The sequence below is a fragment of the Hippopotamus amphibius genome, chromosome 17, assembly GCF_030028045.1.
Source record: "Hippopotamus amphibius kiboko isolate mHipAmp2 chromosome 17, mHipAmp2.hap2, whole genome shotgun sequence".
In the NCBI taxonomy this organism is placed as follows: domain Eukaryota; kingdom Metazoa; phylum Chordata; class Mammalia; order Artiodactyla; family Hippopotamidae; genus Hippopotamus; species Hippopotamus amphibius.
Genome location: NC_080202.1, coordinates 14588432 through 14615981, shown reverse-complemented (window position 1 = coordinate 14615981; position 27550 = coordinate 14588432). Strand labels below are relative to the sequence as shown.

Genomic DNA, 27550 nt, shown 5'->3' with positions numbered 1-27550 from the left:
ATTTCATTCTCTTTTATAGCTGAGTAGTAATCCACTGTGTGTGTTTGTGTGTGTACATACACACCACAGCTTCTTTATCCATTCATCTGTTGATGATTGTGGTTTTCTTGTGTCTGGTGTCTGCCCCTTGGTGGGTGAAGCTGGTCCAGAGGCTACAGTAGATTTCCCTGAGGGCAGAGTCAGGGCACAGGGAATCCTGGGACTGGTGCCTGCCTACTGATGAGTGGAGCTGGGTCCTGGGCCCTCTGGTGGGCAGGGCCTTTTCCAGAGGCAGCTGTGGGCTCAGGAGGTTTTTAGGTAGCCTGTCTGCTGATGGGTGGGGCTGTGTCTCTGCCAGGTTAGTTACTTGGCCTGAGGCATCCCAGCACTGGCACCTACAGGCTGTTGCGTGGGGACCAGGTCTTGGCATTAATGAGCCAGAGGGAGGATTCCACACCAGCACCAGCATCCATGCAGTGGAAAAAGCTGCCCAGAATGGCTGCCATCAGTGTCTGTGTCCCTAGGATGAGCCACAGCCGTCCTCCACCTCTCCAAGACACTCTCCAAGATCAGCAAGTAGGTCTGGGCCAGGCACCTATCAAAGTACTTGCTTTCGCCGTGGCTCCCAGAGCATGTGAGATTTTGTGTGCGCCCTTTAAGAGTGAAGTTTCTGTTTCCCCCACTCCTGTGGGACTCTTAAAATGAAGCCTCACTGGCCTTTAGAGCCAGATGCTCTGGAGGCTCATCTTCCCTATGCAGGACCCCTGGACTGGGGAGCCTGACGTGAGATTCAGAACTCTCACTCCTGTGGGAAAACCTCTGCAATATAATTATTCTCCAGTTTGTGGGTCACCTACCCAGGGGTATGGGGCTTGACTATATTGTGAGTCTAAGATGCTCCATATCCCATCTCATTGTAGTTCCTTCTTTATGTCTTTAGTTGTAGAAGACCTTTTCTGATAGGTTCTGGTCTTTCTCATCGATGGTTGTTCTGCAAATAATTGTGAATTTGGTGTGCTTGTGAGAGGAGGTGAGCTCAGGGTTTTTCTACTCCACCATCTTGGCCACTCTCTCCCCTGGATGCCACTGCATCCTGCCTCCTCTGGAATCTCGTGTCTTTGTTTCTTCTGTTGAAAATGGGAAGGTGACAGTTAAATTCCTCAGTCTTTACTCCAGCCTCCCTTCTCTTGACTGTGCTGTATCATGATCTGTTATGCACCCTGCCACCTGTCCCCAGCTGCAAGGCTTCATGGTGAGGAAAAGCAGACCAAGGAAATCTGTGAAGACAAAAGAGGGAGGTTTATGGAAGGGCAGGCATAAAGGTGATTTGAAATGACCACCAAACGTTGAATACACCCTAAATCTGAAACCTAAATCTGAAAATGCTAAGATGGTAACTGGGCAGATGAAAGCGCTGGAATGCAGGGAAGAAGTTTCAAAGTACATACAAATTAAAGGATCTGGTATACTTAAAGGGATTGGCATAATTTAAAAGGACAGGTGGATTTAAAGGAAAATTGTCCAAACTCATAGCTTCTGGGGGAGAAGAAAAGCAAAAAGAAACGAAGAAATGCCCTTTGACAGTTAGATAGTGAAGGGGAAAGAGGGAAAGGGGGAAGTGCAGGGCTGTCCAAGACAGAAGAGAACCATAAGAACAGAGGACTCAGAGCCCCACCCTTATACCAAGCCAGATAAGCAAAAAACCACGCTAAAATACCTTGACTGCTGGACTGACAGGAAGAGGGCACCATTGACTAGGAATCATGTGAATCAGCTCAGTAGCATAAAGAGGTGAAAAATCCATGAAGAACCACTGCAGAAAAAATCAGGAAATGAAATTTAACACATATCACCTGAGGAAACCTTACCGCTACCAAAAAAAAAAACAATCAAGAAGCAGAAGAAAACTATACATTTACACCCCAAGGAGACTGAATATACCCAAACATGCACTGAGGCTGTGAAAAACCACATAGGCTCAGATATTTAAAAAATTAAAACACAAATGAGAAAAGAAACAGGAAGAATGAAGAAGAGTTGATAGAACTCAGGAAAGAAATGGAAGAAGAAAATTATCTGTAAAATGAATAAATTATAAGAGCCCAAGACCTCACATCTCCCAATTTCAAACTTACTACAAGGCTGTGGGAATTAAGACCACCGTGATATGGGAATAAAGATAGACATATAGATCAAAGAAATAGAATTGATAGTCCAGAAATAAACTCTTACACTTGTGCCCAATAAGGGCACCAGGACAATTCAATGGGGATAGAATAATCTTTTCACTAAATGGTAGTGGAAAACTGGATGTTCCCATGCAAAAGAATAAATTTGGACCTCTTCCTTACATCATACCCCAAAATTACCTCAAAATGGATCATAGACCTAAATACAAACTGTAAGACTTTTAGGAAGAAATGTAGAAATAAATCTTTGTGACCTTGGGTTAGACGGTGGTTTCTTAGATATAGTATCAAAAGTGCAAGTGACAGAAAAAAAGACATACTGGACATCATCAAACTTTAATACTTTTTTGCTGCAAAGGATACTGTGTTAGTTTCTTAGAACTGCTGTAACAGTTTTTCGTCTCACAGTTCTAGAGTCTAGAAGTCCAGAATCAAGCCCTGTTGACAGGGCTATGCTCCCTTGAAACCTGAAGGGGAATCCTTCCTGGCCTCTTCCTAGCTTCTGGTGTTTTTCCGGCAGTCTTTGCCATTCATTGACTTCTGACTGGATCATCCCAGTCCTCTGTCTTCACATGGCATCCTCCCTCTTGTCTGTGCCCAAAGTTTCCCTTTTTATAAAGACACCAGTCATATTGGATTAGGACCCACCCTAATTACATCATTTTAACCTGATTACTTCTGTAATTAAATATAATCATATTATGAGGTTTTTGGGGTTAGGACTTCAGCCTATCTTTTGGAGGAGACATAATTCAACATATAACAGATAATATCAAGGAAGTAAAAAGACAACCCACAGCATCAGAGAATACTGTATATCTGATAAGGATCTTATATCTAGAATATATAATGAACTCTTACAACTACATAGTAAAAAGACAGTCCAACTGGAAAATGGGCAAAGAATCTGAATACACATTTCTCCAAAGAAAGTATACAAATGACGAACAAAAAAGATGCTCAATATCATTAGCTACCAGGGAAATGCAAATCAAAACAAAGTCTTCAATTTTTTTTTTACAGAGCATAAACTGTTTCATTTTGATTTTAAAAAGTAGGTAATAAATCCACATAGTAAAAAATCAAAGTGGCATTGAAAAGTCTCTCTGCTTGCCATAACTCCATCCACCACCATGTATATCCTATTGGTAACCACTCTTACTTTCTCTATCCTTCCCATGTCTTTTTATGCAGATACAAACAAATACAAGTAAAGATGCTTTTTTTTTCCAGGAAAATTACCAGATGTTTCAAGGTAGACCTTGTAAGAATATGTACCCTAATGAGTATTTCCCTCATGGAATAACAAATGGAGCCAGTTGGTACAATGTCCCAGGTAAAACATTCTTTTGTATCAAGGCCATATAACTTGATGAATTTTCTGTCTTCCTGGATGGTACTGCTTTTCCTGATTTTTTTTTTTTAATTTTGAGAAAGAATCATTCTTTTTAAAATATTGTATAAATAGTTAAAACATTCAAATTATCTTTTCAACTGTTTTTATATTTGATGCACTTTGACTTTTGAGTAAAAATAATGTACTGAAACTTCATGAAAGTGTTACGTCTTACCTCTGCCTATTACAAAGAACCATAGATGTGCTAGGAAGAAGAGTGTGAGCTGCACTTGGATTCTTCCTGAACATGAAAGTACAGATGTTTTACCTTTACCACAAGCCTCAAAGAGCTCTCAGATGAACTCATTATTGGTTTCCAGCCATGCTGATAAAAGATGCATTTGGCTTTTTACTAGGAATGTTGCTTACCATTTGGGATCTGAACTAGTTAGAACTTCTTCAGAGTAACTGATTTAAAATATTTATCTTTCAGGTGGTATGCAGGACTGGAACTATTTACAAACAAATTGCTTCGAAGTGACTATCGAACTAGGTTGTGTGAAATACCCATTTGAAAAAGATCTGCCAAAATTTTGGGAACAGAACCGAAGGTCTCTAATCCAGTTTATGAAACAGGTGACTATTCAGGAGTGACGTATGAAATTTCTCCCAAGAGCAAGAAGACTTTTGTGTGTACATGTGGTTTTCATGCATCAATTTTGGGATACACCTCATTTGAATTCCAGTTTGACCTATTCATGTTTTAGTATATTTATCTAGAAAATTGATAGCTGTAAATGAGTTTATTTATACGCGGGGAGAAGTTAAAAATGATTAAACAATGTAGTGGTGATGTTTTGCACATAATGGTTAGTGGTTACTTTTTACCCTTGTCTTTATAAAAGGCTAATATAAATTGGATACATGCCTAAGAATTTGTCAAGTGATAAAGATGGGCTATGGGGTAATTTTTTTTCTTTTGCCATTGATTTACTGTGAAATGATTAATTTCCTTTTGTTTGGATATGCGTGGTGGCCAATAGGTAAAGACTATAAGAAACATGCTAATAGTGGTTAAAATTATTAGGATAATCCGACTAATACTTTGTGCCAGTACTTTGCTGAGTAATGGCATAAAGGCTGTGAGTTTGCATACTAACTTTTTAGAACATTGTATTCTGAAAATGTGTAAACATCAGGAAAAATTATGACTAACACAATAAATATTACTATTCCTTTACCTAGGTTTAACAATTTTTACATTTTGCTGCATTTGCATTACACACACGCACACACACACACTTTTTTCTGAACTATTTCAGTGTAAATTTCAGGTGTTGCGATATTTATCCCTAAATATTTTGGAATACATCTTCTAAAAATAAGGTTAATTCTCCTACCTGACATCTCCAAATTGCTATTATCTCTTCTAAGAAAATTGACTGTAGCTCCCTATCCTACCTAATACCTAATCCGTGTTCAGATTTCCTCCTCTTGTCCTCAAAATGTCTTTCCATAGCTGTATTTTAGAACCACAGTCTAGTCAAGGTTCATGCACTGCATTTGATTTGATTATGAGGTCTTTTACTCTCTTTGATCTAGACTAGTCCTTCTATTTTTTAAAATGACATTTCCTTTTTAAAGCAACCAGGCCAGTTTTCTTGTAGAATGTGCTATATTCTGAAATTGGTGCTAAAGTTTGAAGAGTTATTTATATTGCTTATGATAAAGACAAATCTAACCTATGAAAAATCAGCCTTTCAAAAACTAAAATATTTTGTTTAATGGGTGGTTGCGTTTAGCTTTACTCTGAACTCCTGATTTCCTATTCGTTCCACATGTTTACATTATCTAACACTCTGCTATTTTGGATGTGAGCTCCCAAAGTAATTAGATGATAATCTTTATCAGTAAAATCTGGGTGTCCTTGTGCTTTATCCAGGTTCATCAGGGTGTCAAAGGATTTGTCCTAGATGCCACAGATGGCAGAGGTATATTAAATGCCACCATTAGTGTTGCTGAAATTAATCACCCAGTAACCACTTACAAAACTGGAGATTACTGGCGTCTCTTGGTTCCAGGAACTTATAAAATCACAGCATCTGCTCGAGGGTGAGTTACCGAATGCTTTGTAATTGAGTGCTTGGAGATGAAACAAACATAGTTCCATTCTGAAAGATTATTGCCAGAAAGCCCTGTAGAGGCTAAGCAACCTTGAGTTTAAAACTGAGAAGTTTAGAGCTGGGTACACATTTGACTGTCCTCTAGTGGCAGAGTGAGTACATGAACTATCAGATATAAGAAATCTGTGAAATTATTCACTTTGAACAGTAGCCTCTTTTGCCTTCGTCCTCTCAGGTCACCTTCCCCTGTCCAGATGTAAAGCCATAGTGAGTGATTTCCTTCATTGTGGGTAACAATTCTGGAAGTACTTGTTGGGAAAAAAAGACTTCTGCATACTTCTAGTCTTGTCGTCCCCAAAATACCACCACTTTATATTTTATCCTTTGAAAATTCTTTCACGGGCATTTTTTATTATTGTACCTTTGCCTTCTTGCATCAGTGAGGTTTTCTTACTTATTGCTAATACTCTAAGAAAAGCTATTTTCATATTTTTTTACAGTTTTTCTTACCACAAAGATATATTTACTTAAAGAGAAAATTAACTTGTGACCTTTTTCCTTGGAAAAAGCTTAGTATTCCTTATGTTCTTCCCCCTTTGCAAACCCTTTAGAACTGGAATCACCTTACTCTTTAGCTGAAATTCAGCATTTTTACCGTCTTGTAGTTTTCTTTTTTATATCTTGATACGTGTAGGTGTTTCCACAGATTTTTCCCTCCCCCTACTAGCTATCTTATTTCTGAAGAGTTAGTTTGAACACTCATTGAAGTAAGGGTAAGTACATGGAAACGTTTATAGTTATTGTTATCTATTTTTAAAAAATGCTTTTCAAATATCAAGTGGTCCTTATATGAATGGGTTAGAACTTTAATGAGTAAAGAGGTCTATTCTGATTTTCTCCAGTTTGGGCATAGTATTGGAAAACTAGAGCACCAGGGTATCTGAAAAATGGGTCAAGAATGATGCATTTGGTAGAGAATGTCCTAAGTTAGTACTTCTCAAACTTTTTCAACCGTACACCCTGACGACAGACAAGTGAACTTAGATTCCAGGAAATTTGGGAGTATCCACTGCAAACGTGAGCTTTCTTTTGAAGTCATATATTTAATCTTAAAAACTCATTTATATGTTACAGACTACCCTTGCCTGGTCTTTGTTAATGTTTAACACAAATCTCAAATTCTCACAAAGTTAAAAATTTGACCCTTTAGGGAGATGCACCACATTTATCTCAAGGATTCACATATCCTCTGCACACCTCTGTTTTCCCAGGGCTTGGGTACTGATCTGTCTCCTTTGTTACAGGTATAATCCAGTTACCAAGAATGTGACCGTGAAGAGTGAAGGTGCTGTTCAGGTCAACTTTACACTTGTTCGATCTTCAACAGATTCAAACAATGAATCGAAGAAAGGCAAGGGGGACAGCACCAGCAATGAGGATGCCAGCGATCCGACTACTAAAGAGTTTGAAACTTTAATTAAAGACCTTTCAGCTGAGAATGGTTTGGAAGCCTTCATGTTACGCTCCTCCTCAAATCTGGCTCTTTATCGATACCATTCATACAAAGACTTATCAGAGTTTCTGAGAGGACTTGTGATGAACTATCCACATATTACAAATCTTACCAGGTAAGTGTCACCTTCTTGCTGCCTGTTTTTCCTGTTTCTTTCTCTCTTTCTTCCCCCTCCCTACCCCTTTCTTTCTTCTTTTCAAAGAGGTTACATTCACCATAAGCCACATTAAATGGTTCTCGTAATTTATTTAGAAACATTTGAGAGCTGAATGTATAGAGCGTTGGAGTTTACTTATTTTGAAACAGATATTTGCAGGGAGATCTTTCTAACAAGGAGTCTTAGAAACTTTTATGAGAAACATTGGAGCAGAATTACTTGTTAGTTTAGCAATGTGTGGCCTGTGCCTCCAGAAAATGTAAAATCATTCTTTCTAATGATTACTTTGATTTCAAAACCCTTTCCACTTCTCAGCCACAGATTCACATTCTGTGAATTTGGTTTGTTTTATTTTGCTGGGGGCTAGGGACAAATTTGGAACTATGAGCTCACTTGTCAGAGATCATGTTTAACCTTTCCTTCAAATTAGAACATGAAGCCTGGTTGGCTGTCATTTTCTGTACTTTAGTCTCTACTCAGTCACTGTTCCCTGAAGCTGTAGGGACATATTTGGTTGAGGGTTCTGGAAAAACACGCAGGACTGGCTTATGTAAAACTGATGGCTGAGACAACTTTTACCTCACTTCATAGGCTTCTCTGCTTCACTTCCATTGTCTCAAAATTATTTGCTTGATTTGTTGTTTCCTAATTATTTGCCTGTTGGAGGGCCTTTTCTTTACATTTTACCCTGAGCTTATAGTTCTCTACTACAAACCTAATGAACATTATCTTCTCTACCTTTTACTTTTTCACTTTTTTTCCTTCATTGGTTCTTTTATTTTATTTTATTTTTAAGATTTTTTTTTAATGTGGACTTTTTTTTTTTTAAGTCTTTATTGAATTTGTTACAATATCGCTTGTGGTTTGTGTTTTGTTTTTTTGGCTGCGAGGCATGTGGGAGCTTAGCTCCCCAATCAGGGATCAGATCTGCACCCCCTGCATTGGAAGGCGAAGTCTTAACCACTGGATAGCCAGGGAATTCCCTCATTGGTTCTTTTAATTTTACCAGTAAATTTAGTTTCTCAAATACTGGTTTATAATGTTCATAATTGCAAAGAATGATATTTGCTTTGGCAATACCAATTACCTCTCTTCCTCAACTGATTCTTGAACATTTCTGCCCAGGTCAGGTTTTAATATTGTCCATCTTAGTGTCATATAGAGGTTACAGACTTTATTATTTTAAAATAAAAAACTGGACATTATTTTGCTATCCATTTACTTAGTTCATTTAAGTTTTTTTTTTAACCTTTCAATTAAACATGCACTTTTTAGTTAAATATTTCCCCCCCAAATAGGCAACACCCACCAGTGGTGGGACACAAGACAGTTTTAAGTGGCCCTCCAAAGATTGCTAAGTATTATTAAATACCATTGTGAGAAAGCAGTACTTTGTCTATTCTATTAATCTTCAATTTAATGCCAATTTTTTTTTCTAACTCTTGTAAATCTCCCTATATATCAAAAAAAGCAGGCCTTTTAAATTAGTTTTGCTGTAATCCTGGTACTGCATTTAAAGTATAAAATGTCTTATTTGTATAAATTAATTTATCTTTTGAAAGTAAGATTCTCTGCATTCATGTATATTTAAATATTTCCATAATTAAAAATTTAAGTGAGTTAACTTAAAAGACATATGTTAACTAGGGACTTCCCTGGCAGGAGTCCACTGGGATCTCCCAATGGTTAAGACACCAAGCTTCCAAGGCAGGGGGCACAGTTTCGATCCCTAGTTGGATAACTAGGATCCCTCATGCTACGCAACGTGGCCAAAAATTTAAAATATATATATATATATATGTTAACTAAAGAGTAGTATAGATTATAGAAGATTGGGTAAATACTGTGAAGATGATAGGAGAATGACTGAATTTGGAGGAATGCTGAACTAAATCATAATCTTTCCTAAAAATGATAGTATCTCACATCTATTTGACTTTCTTTGATCAAGGGAACCTAATTTTCTTAAAGTATTTTGACACAAAGATTTACTCTTTGAAGACTTTTCAAATTTTGTTCTCATTTGTTTTTTTTAAATCTGTAAGGCAGCATTAAAATAATACTTCATTACTTGCTGACTTTTTGTTTCTGGTTTTTGCAAGTTTGGGACAGAGTGCTGAGTATCGTCACATTTGGTCCCTTGAAATCTCCAATAAGCCCAATGTATCTGAGCCTGAAGAACCAAAGATTCGTTTTGTTGCTGGTATCCATGGAAATGCCCCAGTTGGAACTGAACTCCTTTTGGCTCTGGCAGAATTTCTCTGCCTAAACTACAAAAAGAATCCAGCTGTTACCCAAGTAAGAGAGAGCCTGTTTTGACACACTTTAAAAGGGAAAATCTCAGTGATACACTGATATCAAGGCACCATCTATTTTAAAATTTCATTTCCTGTTAGATTTTATATAGTGGTACTTTTAAGGTCATTATAAACTTTACTTTTTAAAAATGGACCTTGGGATACAGTTATTATTAATAGTGTCTTTCTATTGCATTTCTTCATATATATTAAGAGCCATAGAGGAAAAAATAATAAAGATTTGCATTCAGTCCTCTATTCCTTTATGTTATCCTTCCAATCTTTACTCACAGTGATGTACATTCTAATTTGAGGGACTTCCATTGCCAGTTATTTATCACTAGGATACTATATTGAAAAATAAGGTGGAAGAGAAATAGTTGTTTTTTTTTCATGTAATAAAGATGAAATTATTGGACACCTTGAGATTTAAGAAGGAGTGATACAGCAGTGTCTACTTTAGTAACTATCGACTAGCGCATCAATCCAGAAGCTGGTCATGTATGATTAAGCAACTTAGTTTCTGTGTTGTCTTACAGAAAGGAAGGAAAGAGTATGCATCTGTCTAGAACACTCACTAATTGGCACTGTCTGTACAGAACTTAGGAAAGGGAAAAGGAACTAGTGTTTGTTTAATACTCTGTGCTAGGTACTTTACATACATCATAATTTGATCCTCAACCCTACAATTAGGCTATCTTCATTTTATAGATGTGAAAACTGAGGCAGAGATATTTGATAATGTATAGGAGGTCCCTCAGCTACTAAGTGGTAAAACAGGGATTTAATAAACCCAAGTGTGTTTCACTCTAAAGCCTTTGCTGTTCTGTTTTATCCTACTCCCTCCCCTGAAAGAAATTTGGAAAGAATTGATGTCATGATTTAGGATCCCATGATGTGAGATTAGGTGAGATGAACTTAAATCAGACTTGATCAAAAATTATTTTACCATTTTCAACAAAGCAGATCCCATTGACTTCTTCATTTGAGTTGCAGGAGTATTTCAAATATTTTTGTTGTTGTTGTTTTTTAAAAGGGAGATTACCTAGGACAGTGGTTCTCAACCCTGGCTACACATTGAAAACATCTGGGAAGTTTTTAAAAATACCAGTGCCTGGGCTCCACCCCCAGAAGCATCAGTATGCCTTTAAAGGTTCCTTGGGTTATTCTAATATTTGGCCAGAGTTCCTACCTACTGATCTTACGGTTATAAGAGACTATATATCCCAGGTAAAACATCTACCAGGAATTTCAATTCTCCTAGTTTATGAGAATTTGCCTTACTGGTCTATTAGCTTAGATCACTTTAGATTGCCATTTGTTTTGAGGTAAGTGCCAGAATTGTTTGGAGAGTTCAAGAAAATATACACATACCCAGAAACCTATGGTTAAGCCCAAGCATATAGGGAAAAAATCTCCCTCAAGGGAGAGATTTCAGAATAACTGAATTAAAGGATCACAAATATATTTTCAAGCTATTACTATTTTACTGGAATAAATAAACCAGGGATCACTTATTGTGATTTACTATTAGAAATATGTAGGATGAATTATATGAGAAGTTCATGCCATAAATGTAGGTATTATGGGTAAGACAGATATCCTGCCTCATTTCTTTTTTTGATATGCTGATTTCAACTCTTCTGTCTCATTGTTTCCAAACATACATTGATATTTGTCACATTATATGTTTCAGTTTTTAATCCAGAAATACAATATTACCGTTATTATTGACCTAAGCCAGTGGTCAGCAGACTCTTCCTATAAAGGGCCATATGGTATATATTTTGAACTCTGTGGGTCAGATATTCTTTGTTGCAACTACTCAACTCTGCCATTGCAGAATAAAAACAGTCATATGAATGGACAAGGCTGTGTGCCAATAAAACTTTATTTACAGCAGCAAGCAGCAGGCTGAGTTTAGCCTACAGGCAGTAGTGGTTTCTGACCCTTCTTATAAGTTATTGGGAGATCTCTGGGAACAGTAGTTGTGCAGTTTTTTGTTCTTTTTTAATTTATTTGGAGAAAGAGAAATTTTTTTTTATTTTTCAATTCTGCCTTTTAAATCTGTGTTTAAAACAATAAAGACTTTCTGTTTGAGGCATGGGAGGGTACCTTTTGATTCCACATGGAGCTAATAAACTCATTGATTTCTGTTTCTGTTTTAGTTGGTTGACAGGACTAGAATTGTGATTGTCCCTTCTCTAAATCCAGATGGGCGAGAGAGAGCACAAGAGAAAGACTGTACTTCAAAGACAGGACAGACAAATGCTCATGGCAAAGACCTGGATACAGACTTTACAAGTAAGAATAATTTTTAGGCCATTAAAGTATTTTGCAGATAATTTTATTTCTCCTTGCTAGGAGATTGGTTGATCCTATTTCATAGATGAGTAAGGGGTGCTTTCTTGTCTAGGATGTACAATATAAATGAATAGCGACATCTAGAAAACTTCAGATTTCTCTTGTTTTTCATTTGCAAAGGTAATTCAAGTTTTTTCTTAGAAATTCAGTCAGTAATATTGGGGGGTAGATTTCCATCACTAGTCATACAGAGATGTATATTCTTTCTCTCTACTTTCTTATATATGTGTGTACACACACATACGTACACACACACACAAAATGTATGGGTGTGTTGATTTGAAGGGGCCTGTTTCTTATTTACTTAAGTAGGATCATCAGCTATACATATTGTTCTGCAACTTTTTTCATTGGATACATCCATGATGTATCTGTCATGGATATATCTATTTCAATATTTATAGATCTCTAACATTTTTATTAATGGCATCTGACTATGCTGTTAATGTGTGGTCGTACTCTAGTTTATTCAACAATTTCCCTACTGATAGACATTTAGTTTCTTTTTAATTTTTTGCTTTTGCAAACAATGTTGCAGAAAATACCCTGATTTCTGAAAATCTTATTTTCTTTCAAGGATGGGTTATTATTTTTTAAAAGAGACTATGTCGATCCCTTTTTGTTTCCAGTAAGAATTTTCTTAAACTTGCTTAGCGTCATTAACCTTTCTACGTTACCCTAAAGTATGTAAAACTCAAAATAACCTACCTCCTAGGATGTATCTTTCTTGCTTGAAATAGTGGCTTATGGAGTAATAAAGAATGTATCTACAGATTTTGTAAGTTAGCCTTTTGATTATGTTCAAGTAGGGAATATTTTCTTAGCTGCTCATACTAAAATTTTAAAACTTGATATTTTATGTTTGACATTTCTGTTTTTTAGATAATGCCTCCCAACCTGAGACTAAAGCCATCATTGAAAATTTGATTCAGAAGCAGGACTTCAGTCTTTCTGTTGCTTTAGATGGTGGTTCAGTGCTGGTCACATACCCATATGACAAGCCAGTACAAACAGGTATGTAGGATGTCACTTTACATATATACTATTTAAGCTTAGATAGGAAATTTCAATTAGGTAATGTCCCTTCTAAAACTTATTTTTATAAATTTATTTATTTATAGGCTGCATTGGGTCTTTGCTGCCACACATGGGCTTTCTCTAGTTGAGCAAGTGGGGGCTCCTCTTCGTTGCGGTGTGCAGGCTTCTCATTGTGGTGGCTTCTCCTGTTGCGGAGGGTCTAGGCACACAGCTTTGGTAGTTGCGGAGTGTGGGCTCAGTGGTTGTGGGTCGCAGGTTTAGTAGTTGTGGCACGTGGGCTTAGTTGCTCTGTGGCATGTGGGATCTTCCCGGACCAGGGATTGAATCCGTGTCCCCTGCATTGGCAGGCAGATTCTTAACCACTGTGCCACCAGGGAAGTCCCCTAAAATTTTTTTAAATGGTGAGCATTTGAGCACACTGCATGAATATAACCAACCTAGCAAGACTGTACTATACATACGTCAACAGTTCAGTTACTTGGAGGAGGGAGGTCAGATCTAATGATGGCCTAGCTTTATTCAGGGTAGCCATCTTGTCACATCTGTTCAATTTACTTCATAAGCATTTATGGAACAATTATTATGTCTGTAGACATTGGAAATACAAAAGTGAATAAGACACACAATGCCCACCTCAAGGAATTCATATTATGTAACCAAACATCAACGATACAGAATTGCACTCTCCTGCTTTAAACCTTGACTGACTGGTTGCACCTTGTGGTGAGTTAAACAGTTACCTGTTGAATCTCTCTGAGGCCACTGTATATGGAAACGATTTGTATTGTTTTCAATGCAGCTTGCAAGGAATATTGTAATTAGACCACAGTTGCCCCCAAATGTAGTAAAACATACCAAAATAGGTTTGTATTTTAGTGTGGTAACTTGTTAAATTCACCCTTAGTGCCTTTTAATATAAGGAAGGTGCTTATCAACTTGGTCAGAGTATCTTGCGGTGAAGAGCACCATGTGCTTAATTATAGTAACTCTTCAATAAACTTCAGGGAGGTACAAGATTTACTAGAAGGAAAGGAATGTGACTTTTGTGTCCGTGACGTTGAACTGGGAGAAAAATCTTTTCGATTTCTCTGCCTCACTTCTGAATTTTTCTTTTTATAGTGGAAAACAAAGAGACTCTAAAGCATTTGGCATCTCTCTATGCAAATAATCACCCGTCGATGCATATGGGGCAGCCCAGTTGCCCAAATAAATCAGGTGGGTGTTTTCCCTCCCCTTTGTTACCATGGTTGCTGTTTTGGGAGAGGACGAGGACTTGTCTTGTGGTCTTGCTGATCCTGCATCTCTCAATGCTTCCATAGATGAGAACATTCCAGGAGGAGTAATGCGTGGAGCAGAATGGCACAGTCACCTGGGCAGCATGAAGGTAGGCTTTGTAGAATACAGTGGGAATGGAATACAAATACGTATTGGACATCAAGTGAAAGAATAGGTGACTTTTCTGATACAGTAAAGTGAACGGAGTCTGCTTTGTGGCTTCCTTGACATGATAGCCCTTAAATTAACTAACCTCTGACAGCAGTTTCTTTTTTTTTTGCCATTTTAGCCATTTTAAATTGTAAATTCAGTGGTGTTAATTACGTTAACAATGTTGTGCAACCATCACCATATCTATTTCAAAACTTTCATTACCCCAAACAGAAACTCTGTGCCCCAAAACAATAACTCGCCATTCTCCTCTTCTCCCAGCCCCGGTACCTTCTAATCTACTTTCTGTCTCTATGTATTTGCCTATTCTGGATATTTCATATAAGTGGAATTGTACAATATTTTTTCTTGCTTTTTTCACTTAGTGTAATGTTTTCAGGGTTCATCCGTTTTGAAGCATACATCACCTGCTCCATTCCTTTTTATGGCTAAATAATATTCTATTGTATGTGTAGATCACATTTTGTTTATCAGTTCATCTTTTGATGGACAGATGTTTCCACCTTTTGGCTGTTGCAAATAATGCTGCAATGAACATTCATCTACAAGTATCTGTTTAAGCCCCTGCTTTCAATTCTTTTGAGTATATACCTAGAAGTGGATTTGCTTGTCATATTGTAATTCTCTGTTTACCTTTTGAGGAACCACCAAACTTCCACAGCAGCTGAACCATTTTACATTCCTATCAGCAAGGTACAAAGGTTCTAGTTTCTCCACATCCTCACCAACTCTTATTTTCCATTTTTTAAATTATAGCCATCATAATAGGTGTGAAGTGGTATCTTACTGTAGTTTTGATTTGCATTTCCCTGATGACTCATGATGTTGAGCATCTTTTCATTTGCTCATGGCCATTTGTATGTTTTCTTTGGAAAAATGTCTATTAAAATCCCTTGCCCATTTTAAAGTTGAGTTTTTTGTCTTTTTGTTGTTGAGTTATAAGAATTCTTTATATATTTTGGATGCTAAACCCTTATCAGAGATTTGACTTGCCAATAGCTCCTCCTGTTCCGTAGGTTGTCTTTTCACTTTCTTGATAATGTTCTTTGATGCACAAAAGTTTTTTTTTAATTTTTAAATTTTATTTATTTATTTATTGGCTGCGTTGGATCTTCGTTGCTGCACGCAGGCTTTCTCCAGTTGTTGCAAGCAGGGGCTATTCCTTGTTGTGGTGCATGGGCTTGTCACTGTGGTGGTTCTCTTGCTGTGGAGCATGGGCTCTAGGCGCACGGGCTCTAGGCACAGGGGCTTCAGTAGTTGTGGCACGTGGGCTCAGTAGTTGTGGCGCACGGGCTTAGTTGCTCCATGGCATGTGGGATCTTTCTGGACCAGGGATCAAACCTGTGTCCCCTGCACTGGCAGGCAGATTCTTAACCACTGTGCCACCAGGGAAGTCCAAAAGTTTTTAATTTTGATGAAGCCAAATTTGTTTTTTTCTTTTGTTACTCATGCCTTATTGTCATATCTAAGAATTCATTGCCAAATGCAAGGTCATAAAGATTTACCCTTATGTTTTCTTCTAAGAATTTTATGGACTTAGCTCTCATTTTTAAGTCATTGATATATTTGGAGTCAATTTTTTTTATATGATATGAAGTAGGAGTTCAACTTCATTTGTTTGCATATGGAAGTCCAGTTGTCCCAGCACCATTTGTTAAAAAGACAATTCTTTCCTCCATTGAATAGTCTTGCCATCCTTGTCAAAAATCAGTTGACCATAGATGTATGGGTTTATTTCTGGACTCTCAATTCTATACTATTGGTCTATATGTCTATTCTTATGCTAGGACCACTGTTTTGAATACTGTAGCTTTGTACTAAGTTTTGGATTGGAAACTGTGAGTTCTCCAACTTTGTCATTTTCCAAGATTGTTTTGGCTACTCAAGGGTCCTTTTGGTCGCATTTGAATTTTAGGATTGGCTTCTCTTTTTCTGCAAAAAGGCTGTTGGAATTTTGTTAGGGGTTGTATTGAGTCTGTAAATCACTTTGGGTTACTTTGACATCTCAACAGTATTGTCTTGCTCTCCAAGAATACAACACATCTTTCCACTTAATGTCCTCTTTAATTTCTTTCCAATAGCTTTTTAATTTGTTTTCTGTCCGCTTCAAATTAGTCAGGAGTTGTTAGCAGATGGGTGGTTTGCTCTGTCATTCCATTCACATGTGCAACCAGGAAATTGGCTTCATTCCCTTCTCTGCCTGCCTTTCTTCCTTCCTTCCTTCCTTCCTTCCTTCCTTCCTTTATTTATTTATTTATTTATTTTTAAATAAATTTAATTGATTGATTGGCTGCATTGGGTCTTCGTTGCTGTGCACAGGCTTTCTCTAGTTGTGGGGGGGCTACTCTTCGTTGTGATGCGAGGGCTTCTTATTGCTGTGGCTTCTCTTGTTGCAGAGCACGGACTTTTAGGCGCTCGGGTTTCAGTAGTTGTGGCACGTGGGCTCAATAGTTGTGGCTTGTGGGCTCTAGAGTGCAGGCTCAGTAGTCGTGGCACACGGGTTTAGTTGCTCCACGGCATGTGGGATCTTCCCGGACCAGGGCTCAAACACGTGTCTGCTGCATTGGCAGGTGGATTCTTAACCACTGCGCCACCAGGGAACCACTGTGCCACCAGGGAAGCCCTCCTCCTTTATTTATTAAGAACTTACTATGTGTGAGGCATTTTTCGATATGAATGATAAATAGAGAATATTCTGTGGCCCATTATACAAATAATTATGTTACAGAATTAATCACTTTGATCTAGAAGAGAGCAAGTCTCAATGTACTGTGAGAAATTAAAGACAGAAAAGCTTACACCTAGTCAGAGATGCAGCCTTCTTTTCATAGATGAGATGACATTAGGGATGCAGCAATGGTGAACCAAGACATCCAGAAAGAGGAAGCAGTATGGGCAGAGGTCAAGAAGCAGTGTAATGTACACACTGCTATATTTAAAATATAGGTAACCAATAAGGACCTACTGTATAGCACAGGGAACTCTGCTCAATACTCTGTAATAACCTACATGGGAAAAGAATTTGAAAAAGAATACATATGTAGAGATAACACTGAATCACTCTGCTGTACACCTGAAACTAACACAACATTGTTAATCAACTATACTCCAATATAAAATAAAAGTTTTTTTAAAAGAAGCAGTCTAGATTAGTTAGAATATAGGGTGTAATGGGGAGCAGCAGAAGACAAGAATGGAAAGAGAGTTTGAGGCTGTGAATGCTTTGGAATAGAAAGCCATTGAAGGTTTTGAGCCAGGATATGGTGACATTACCTGAGTTGTGCTATGGAAAAATTAATCTCTTAACAGTGGGTTAAGATGTTTTGGAGGAAGGAGAAACTGTGGTGCAGGAAGACTGGTTTAGAATAGCCTAGACAAGAACTACTGAGGGCCTAGATTAGAGAAGTGGTAATGGAAGTGGAATCGAGGGATGAAGTTTCAGAGATATTGTAGAGGTGGAATTCACAGGATTTGGCAAATTCTGGATGATAGCAAGAAATTGAAGTGAAAGGCAAAATATTTCATATCTGATGAGAAAATGAGTTACTGTCATTAACTGAATTAGGAAGAACAGGTTTGTGGGGGAAAAGGTGGTAAGTTAGGTTTTGGACCCATCCACACAAGTAGTTCCTACCTAAATAATTGCTATATTGCTATATGGTAGGCTTGAGCCTGCAGGTTGAGGGTATCAGAGAGCAAGTACTTGTGCTTCTACCTCTAAGAACTGCAAAAACAGCAGTAACAGCAGTGAAGTTCCAAGGTTTAGAGGGAAGCTGGCCCTCTGCATGTACTTATTCATTTATTCAACAAACTCTAATAACAACCCCTCTACTGCCAGGTACTATAGGAAGCACTGGAGATATAACAATGAATTAGACCTAATCCCTGGTCTTAAGAACTTTCTTAGGAGTGGCCATGTTTGTGGCTGATTATAATACCAAGTGGTTTATTTATATTTACTGTAAAATGCTTTACAGATTCTTTGTTTACATCACCCAGGTTTTCTTTTTATTCCATTCATTCCATTTGTTGCATTACAAAGCCTCATTCTTACTTTTACTTATTAATTTTCCTACATTTATTTTTGAATTTTGTATTCCAGGATTATAGTGTTACCTACGGCCACTGTCCGGAAATCACAGTATACACAAGCTGCTGCTACTTTCCTAGTGCAGCACAACTCCCTTCATTGTGGGCAGAAAATAAAAAGTCTCTTCTTAGCATGTTGGTGGAGGTGAGTCTTTCCCTTTTAACGAGAAGCGAATTCCCAGGAATATGTTCAATGAAAACCTTTATCAAAACATTTTCTTAATCTTTTACCAAAATTTTATACTATTTATTTTAAATGTACGTAGAACGGAGAATTTTGTTCAGTTTATATTGCCTAAATAGATGCCATGAGTTCACATATCTGATGTATATTGAGGTAATATAACCCTGTGAGATGTTGCAGGTTCTTCCATTTGAATATCACATGGAGTTACTCAAGACAATGTCCTGTGGTGGGAAGAAAATCACTCAAGGCGTCAGAAGATTCGGGTTCTAGCATTTTAAGCTTTGACTCTGTCAGAGTCCTCTCTTCCCTTATTTCCATCTCTGTGCCTCTGAAGCAGTGAATGAGTAGCAAACAAGGTCAGGGTCAGTGGGGAGGGAGGAATAAGCCAGTCTTGTGGAGGGCTTTGTTGTTTTGTTTCTGTCATGCCTCAAGCTACTACCTCTAGAATATCTGGCATTATGAAAACATAAATTTGTATTCTAAACATTTTTTTTTTCAGGTTCACAAGGGAGTTCATGGATTTGTCAAAGATAAGACTGGAAAACCAATCTCTAAAGCAGTCATTGTGCTCAATGAAGGGATAAAGGTACACACAAAAGAGGGAGGTTATTTCCATGTACTCTTAGCCCCAGGTGTCCACAACATCAATGCCATCGCCGATGGGTATCAGCAACAACATTCACAGGTGAGAAACTCAACTTGAGTGGTGTCATGTAAATTCTTATTATTAATAATACTTCTATTTAATTTGAAACTTGTTAGAAAGCTTGTGGGGAATAAAGAAAAATGATCATGATGTCTTGTTATCTTTCTTTCTTTTAGCAACAAAAGGGAAATTTTTGTAGCATTTTGTATACTTTAGATAACAATGAACCATCTCCTTGGTTTGCGATAAAGGCCCTAGGAATATAGCAGGGATACAATATACCTTAAGTGAACATTTCCCTAATTCTTGCACTTTATCTTCCTAGGTCTTTGTACATCATGACGCAGCCAGTTCTGTGGTAATAGTCTTTGACACAGATAACCGGATATTTGGTTTGCCAAGGGAGCTTGTGGTAACTGTATCAGGTAAAGAAATTTAAATTTTCAGTAGTTGAAGTTAAAACCAATCCTGACATTTCAGTCTGATAGTGGATCACCTTCATAATCATCTGAAGCTAATCGCTTTTCTTCCTGTGTCTCCTATCTAAACATGATTTTCCCAGAACAGTGTTCTCATGGCTTGCCCCCTCACATTTTCAGGTCTGTACTCAAATGTCACCTCCACAGAGAGGCCTTCCCTGATTACCCTAGCTAAAATAGTACCCCTGTCACTATCTCACCCCAACTTGTTTCTGTTAAAGCACTTATTACTGCCTGCCATTATGTTATATATTTAGTCATTTATTTGTCTGTATTCGATCTCGCCTATTAAAACATACTCTCTGAGAGCACAGGGATTTTATCTACATCCTCAGTGCCTAGAATCATGGTTAGCATGTAGTGAAGAGTCGTTGATTGAATGAATGATTTGCTTTATACTAAGATCATAAGTCCCTTGGAGTTTGACTTATATTAGTTCTATTTTTCCCATGATCCTGGAAGGAGGGAATATTTGTTTTCTCCAGGATTAATGTATGCCTTTGTTTAAATCACTGAAAGTTTAGAAAGAAAAAAATGTGGTAAAATAATAAATACCTTGTTGTATCTTTTGACACAAAGAACCTTGGTTCCTTTCTAAGTACATCTTGGACCTGATGCAAAATAACCAAGTTTTATTACAGGGTGTGTTGGGGAGAGATCCTTAGTTGAGAGAGGGTGGTATACTGGAAACATGGTCAAATCATAGGGGCTGCTGTGGGGTGTTTATGGTAGAGTTCTTAACTTGAATCAGATCAAGTGTGAATTACTAAGTGCTTAGAAACACAGGAGCTGGGATTCAGTTTCGATATGGCCCTGCCACCCATTTGCTGTTGTGAACTTAAATTTTTTTTTTAATATTTATTTATTTATTTATTTAGCTGCGCCGGGTCTCAGTTGTGGCACCTGGGATCTTCATTGCAGCCTGCAGGATCTTTAGTAGCAGCAGGCTAACTCTTAGTTGCGGCATGTGGGATTTCGTTCCCTGACCAGGGATCGAACCCGGGCCCCCTCTGTTGGGAGCAAGTAGTCTTAACTGCTGGGCCACCAGGGAAGTCCCGTGAACTTAATTTTTACTATGATTTTATTGGTATTATTTTCTGTTATGTAAACTCTTACTCTGATAACCTTATGTAAAACTGTTTTAAATAAATGAGGGATTTGGGATGAGATGAAAATGTACTGGAAAGGAAAAGTAGCAGTCACTGATTGATAAAAAGCGGGTTGCACAACAGTAGACACATTTCGATTTCATTGTGGTAAAAGAAAAAAATTTGTGTACATACACATGCATGAAGGAAAATCCAGAAAAAAAATATGCCCTAGGGTTGTTGAAAATGATCTCAGGGTAATGGAAACGTGAAGTGGAGTTTGGGGTTTGGGTTTTTAGTATTTTGCTTATCTGTATTTTTCTAATTTTGCACATGATACATGTACTACTTCTGTAATAGTAAAAGGTTGTTTTTGAGTGCATGAAATAAAAATAAAATAAATGAAGGGCATATTATAAAAAGTGCCATTGTAAGCAGCTGCTTATTTATATCCTTCAAATAGAACACCACTCACGTGACGGTTTTGTTTGACAGGTGCCACCATGTCGGCATTGATCCTGACAGCCTGCATTATTTGGTGCATCTGCTCAATCAAGTCTAACAGACACAAGGATGGCTTTCATCGGCTCAGGCAGCATCATGATGAGTATGAAGATGAAATTCGCATGATGTCAACTGGCTCCAAGAAGTCTCTCTTAAGCCATGAGTTCCAGGATGAAACAGACACTGAAGAGGAGACGTTATATTCCAGCAAACATTGAAACACACACCTTGCATCTCTCCCAGCATAAGTACCAAGCCAAGTTACAGTTCCTTTTGGGAGACACTACATTAAGAAGAGAGACTCTCTTCCTTCTTCAAAGAGCTTTGGGAACTTAACTTGCTAAATTTGTATTCTCTGTGAATTTGGCTGGCAGTTTTGAACTTCCCCCTCCTTAAAGTACTCTTACCTTTAAAAGAAAAATCTGCTTTCTATTTATGCAGCAGAGATGGGACAGCCACTTTGTTTTTCTTTTTAATTTAAGATGAGCTGTTTGGAGCTTATGTTATAACTGCACAAAGCCAACTAGTGGATGTTGTATTTTGCACACCAGGTGTTTACTATTGGCTTTAGCTTTTTCTCTTTATTTTAAAAGGCCAAAAAGAATCCAGAAACATTAAGGCAGGGACAGCAGTCAGAATCTGACATAAAGCTTTAAAAACTCAAGGTTTTTTCAACCTATTGAGGAGTACTTTTCTCTAGTTATTAAATAGCTGGAGTTTCTCTTATTATTCAGGTTTAATGGAGGCTGAATTGATTTTGAAACTTATATAACATTAGGAAATGAATAAATGGGCTTCCGTATTTGGCTTTCTACCTGTTCCAAGGCTAGATCAGAACTGGTGGGCTGTGCTCTAAGCAGGATTTCACTACCTCTCTTGTAAGGTTTGGCAAAGTTCTAAACACCCCCATTTTAAGGGAGAACTTGTTGACTCTGTTGTAAAAGATCTCAGTGTCCATTTGAGTAGAGCTGAGAGGGAGACCTAGCAAAAGCTAAAACTCATGTTGCCTATCTTTTAACTTGGTAAAAACCCACAGGTGCTGTTGCTTTTATCTGTGAAGCACTAGTTTATTCTAGGAATGCCTAATTCTTTAATATTTCCTAAATTTGAACCTTTTTCTATGTTGTACACTTAGGGTTTTCAGACGACCTGGCAAATCAACAAAATCTGAATTCTTCTGAAAATACCTGGAAGCGTGAAAGAGACCTACTTGCACATTCTTAACCTACATTTGAACACAAAATATCTACACTTCATGTCCAGCCCAAGCCGGTGCCCCCTATCATAGCGTCCTTTTATTGAAAGAGCTTAGCCAGCCTTATTCATAAAGGCTTCTGCAAGTGATTGGGTTCTTTGTCCTAATGTTTCACTTAACAGTCTCTTCTTGATCAACCAGTTCTGTTAAAAGTTCAGTTGAAAGCACTTAAATTTGGCTCCCTCCATTTAAAAAAAAAAGTAACTCTGTAGTGAGGAAGTGTCCTCTTCAGTGCCAGTGGGGTTATTGCAGAGGCCTAAAAGATTTGCGTTTCATTGTGTCTGTCATATCATGCTATTCAATGGAAATGATGCTTTTTGTAAGTGTGAGTCTTACCAATGATCTAATGGTTTAATAACTTTGAGTGTTTTAATGGCCAAGTTGCTGCTGAACTTGTACTAAATCAGGGGATCAAAAAACTTGCGCTCATCTTTTCAAGTTTGTATTCTGTACCCATTAATGTATCAATCATCCCAAAGCCTTCACTGTGGAGTGGTTTACCACCCACCTAGGTCATTCAACCAAGTTTTGTGAGAAATGAACCCAAAGTGGCTTCATAAAAAGAGATTTGGTTTAGCGGGAATAATGAAGTCATGACATTTATTAATGAGTATCTGTGATCTAATTTGGGTGGTTCCAAGTTAAGCCATTCTGGTACTAATCCTGTTATTAACAACTCTGAATTTTGAGCCCTTACCACTCCACTCTTAGCCCATCACATACACAGAGCAGAGTTTGTGGGGTGCTAATACTTAATGAAATATAGATGATTTAATTTCTTCTAACAATGCTCTACATTTTCCTTAAGGGGATGATGTTTCCGTGTTGCTCTTTTCAGCTTTATTTTTGAGCGCAACATCAGAAAACCAACAAAGGGCCTGTGAGTGGCTGGCTCTGCTTGGGACATTGCAGGTAGAAATGAAACGAAGTTGATGTGACAACCTTTACTTTATTAGCATTGGTCTTTACTAGAGGATGCCTTTTAAATTCATTTCTATCTTGAATTAAACATGTCTTTCACTGTACATCACAGTGGCTGGAGTCCATGCCTTTTAAGCATGTGTAAAATATTTTTAGAGATGAACATGCAAATAGTTCTTTTAATAATTTTTCCTGAAGGGAAAACCAAATTCTGCTATAAATCTTGAATCGCTAATGAATTTCTAAATACTGCATTGCTCTGGAAAACAAGGCCTTCTCAGCCTATGTTACCTGTTAACAAATGTACAGAATCATGACTACTAAAACTGTGTTCTTTGCCCTGCTTTGTCTTTTATTTGTGGATCTAATCTAATATTAGACCACATTAACTGCTTAAGGCATTGAAGCCATATGGCATGGGGAATGCATTTCTTCAGTATTTCTGCTGGAGACTTTCCATTTCCTTGGAGTCATGGAGGCAAGTAAGTATCACAGTATTAAGAAATTTGCCCAAGCCTGAGTTGTGCCTTTCTTTACTCACAAGGTATTTTTTTTTTTGTCCTGGTGATCAGTTTGTAAGCCTTCTTCCCTCCCAGCTCCTTAATAAAAGCAAAGTGATTGAGTAGGTAATGTTCAAAGTGTCTGCCTATGTAAATGTGCTTGTACTGATTATGCAGTTCAATAAGATGAATTCAAGTTAATTTCAAAAGGAAAGACCCTTTGGTTTTGATGTATTTTGCTGCACATTTGAGTAGTGGTTGGGATTCCATCCAGCTGAGGAATGCTTGCAATTCTCTTTGGAGGGAATGTGCTTTGGGACTTTGTCATCCTCCAGAAAGGAAACATAATGTATATTTGGCCCAGTGTGATTGATTGGTTAATCTTTGGTAACTTTCACCTGAATGGGATTTGCTGAATTAATGAATACCAGACTTAAAACTATGAGTTGACAAATAAATAAAAGGTAGTGCTTATGCCTGAGCTTATTGTGTTTCTGAGCTAACACCAGGTTACTCAGTAACCGTGACCTGTTCCTCCATTTCCATTTATTCTCAGCAGTAAATCAGTTTATTTTCTTGTGGCCAGAAATGCACTTGTGCCAGGTTTTGTCCTTGCTGTATTAAAAGCTTCTTGGCTATGAATGCCATAATAGTGCCCTATGTTGTGGTTCTCTGGTGGAATTGTTTTTAACAGTAGCAACTTTAATGTTACTACAAAAACGTCCACTATGGTTGATGTTCAGTGATTTCCTATTTGGCAAATTTTTGATAAGTATTTGGGTTTCTAATTTGCTTTAATTAAAGCAGATTTGGAGGGAGTGATTAGAACCCTTGATTAATGTCAGCTGAACTTGGATTTCCAGTTCATGAAGAAATGTTTCCCAACATCCAATCCCCCTGTTTTTAGCAATAATTCATTAATATTCCACTTGACTTTCAGAATATTATCCTAGTTGATTTCGATTTGGCAGAATCTATTGTGAAATTTGAAAACAGGCTAACATTTTGAGGCAGTTGGATATAAATTATATAAATATGTATGATGATGGCTTTTATATATGGCATGATATGAGTGTAGTAGCTACATTCTATGCTGGCTGTGCTGCAGATTTTCTGGAGGTATGCCATAATGGTATTTTTTTACACTCAGATTAAAAATCAACTTTTCACCTCTCCATTTTTTCAGAGTGACATTCCCCAGCTCCAGAACAATCTATAGCTATTTATATGAGGTGCCCAAGACTCATTCATCTCAAGTGCTTCAGTCTTTGGTTGATTTTCATGCACTGTGCCTTCAAAATGAAATTTTTAAAAGGGACTTTAAACGAAGTTGAATAGTAGTTTTAAAAAGTCAATCTGTGTAATTTATGTGAAATCTAACTGTAATGAGGTCCTTTCTGTTTTTTTATATGTAAACAGATCTACTAATCCTGTATAAAAGTTATTTTATGATGTTTGTCTTTCTTTGTGTTTTGTCTCATAATCTTTTTTCAAAAGCAATAGACCAGAAAAAGTTATTGTTCCAATTAGAAAGTTATAGATTTAGTTTTTCTACCTGTATGAGGAGAAAGATAGTCCCAGGCAAGGAATACAGGTTGTTAGCTGCAGAGTGTTTCTGTCTTCATGAATTGACTTAAACTTAAACTTCATGAATTGACTTAAACCAAGGCTTCTGGAATAATTACATCGTAGCCACAGCTCAGCTAGATTGATATATGTCCAGTCATCCCACAATGAACATAATAAAAGTGGCTGTGGAAAGGTTTATGTACTCATTTCAAGCTTGTTTGTTTAAAATTTGGTTCTTTTTACAGATGAGCCGAGTTACAGTAATGTGTCCTGCAACGTTCAGGCACCGCCGTGATGAATTTAATACCCCCTTTTCATTTAGCGATAACTGGTTGATACTGCTGCTCTAATAGGAATTGGGAAAGCAGTGTTATATAAAAAAAAACATGGGCTCTGCTGACAAGGAACTCATACTCCAGATGAGAAAAACAGAAACGGAAATAAGCTGTACTTCTATAGTGACTTGTTCCTCTAAAAAGAAAGTCAGCTATAGGATAGCGTAGAGATCTGAGCACGGACTGTGGAGTTGAACCAATCTCTGATTGACTCTTGGCTCTGCCACTTGCTTCCTATGTGACTTTGTTTTGCACAAGCTTCTTAACATTCTCTGAGTCTTAGCTTCTCTACTGGTTAGGAATAATACCTGATAGGATTGTAGTGGGATTAGCGAAATAATGTTAGCAAAGGACCCAACATAATATTGGACTCAGAATTGAATGACCGTGGTAACCAGCATCATGTGCTGTTTTCTGATCCCTTTGAAAGTTATTTTATCAAATATATGAATTAAGATCTGTTTACAGGTGGCTTTTTAAATTTAGGGGCAATCCCTAGACATGAATACTAAAAATAAAATTTTCCATTATGTGTTTCCATATATTATCTATAGCATGGCAGGAAAGTTTTAAATGATGCCAAATGCTTCATATTTGTTTTTTCTTAATACAATTAGATTATATTTATGCTTATTCAGTGAAAATAGCCTTACGTAACTGCTGTGAGAAATATGAACAGTAATGACAGTTCTTTTTTCCCCCAGCGTTTGAAATATTTTCCTGAATTTTTGTATGGAGTTTTCTCATAACTCAATCAATAACCTTTTGGTTTGTGTCATAAATAGTAATCTACCAATTATGTTCAGTTTTTCAGATTTCTAGAAGCTGATTGTTCTCAGCAAAGTAAACATGAATGCTCAATGCTAACGCACTACTCAGTTATGAATAAATGTTATCATGTAGGTCTTCATCTCTTACTCTCACTTGCAGTTAGAATGCCAGCTGATGCTATATGCTGTTTACAAACTTCAGAGAAATACACCACTATCACCCCCAAATCAAAAGCAATGAAATCAGCATATAAAGGCAAATTTTAACTTTACTCTTACAGTTTCCACCTACATTGATCAGTAGAATGCTAAAAGCAAGCGTGTTATTTCTTTGGCATTGTGCCTGGAATCCTATTCCCTATTACTGTGTAAACAGATGTCAGCGAGGCAAGGAAGAATTAGAATAGAAAGCTGTTCAAGTTTAGAGGCCAGCCTGGAAAAAGTTTGAAAGCAGAAGGATGAGAAGCTTGATTAGATTGAAAAATGTGATAATCAGAAATGGGAGTATATAGAGTTGGATGCCTCAGGTTCAGCGAAGAAAATTTATTGATTCAATTAGAAGCAATATGAAGAGGTTGGGATATAGTCAAAGCTATAGGTGGAAAATAAAAGTAGCAGGAGAAATTTAAGATAGGATACACAGAAAGAGATATATGGGTTATACAGAAATTGTTTTAACATGGATTATAGTCTGTGATTGTCCTTGAGGTTGAGCCAAAGTGAAGGGGTCACAGGGAAGGTCTAGATTGCTAGATCTGAACCACT

The 27550-nt window shown here is 37.4% G+C and overlaps 1 protein-coding gene across 1 annotated transcript in view; it reads left to right on the top strand.

The window, feature by feature from the left end:
- Positions 1–25563, top strand: part of CPD (carboxypeptidase D) — a 66620-nt gene extending 41057 nt beyond the window's left edge. The window contains exons 9-21 of the mRNA XM_057715334.1: positions 3402–3504; positions 3998–4140; positions 5447–5616; positions 6932–7255; positions 9400–9595; positions 11763–11898; positions 12841–12972; positions 14116–14211; positions 14316–14380; positions 18545–18676; positions 19218–19403; positions 19690–19789; positions 21427–25563. Coding sequence (XP_057571317.1) covers positions 3402–3504; positions 3998–4140; positions 5447–5616; positions 6932–7255; positions 9400–9595; positions 11763–11898; positions 12841–12972; positions 14116–14211; positions 14316–14380; positions 18545–18676; positions 19218–19403; positions 19690–19789; positions 21427–21653 — 2010 coding nt within the window. The 3' untranslated portion in view covers positions 21654–25563. The remainder of the gene's footprint in view (positions 1–3401; positions 3505–3997; positions 4141–5446; positions 5617–6931; positions 7256–9399; positions 9596–11762; positions 11899–12840; positions 12973–14115; positions 14212–14315; positions 14381–18544; positions 18677–19217; positions 19404–19689; positions 19790–21426) is intronic.
- The last annotated feature ends 1987 nt before the right edge of the window (positions 25564–27550 follow it).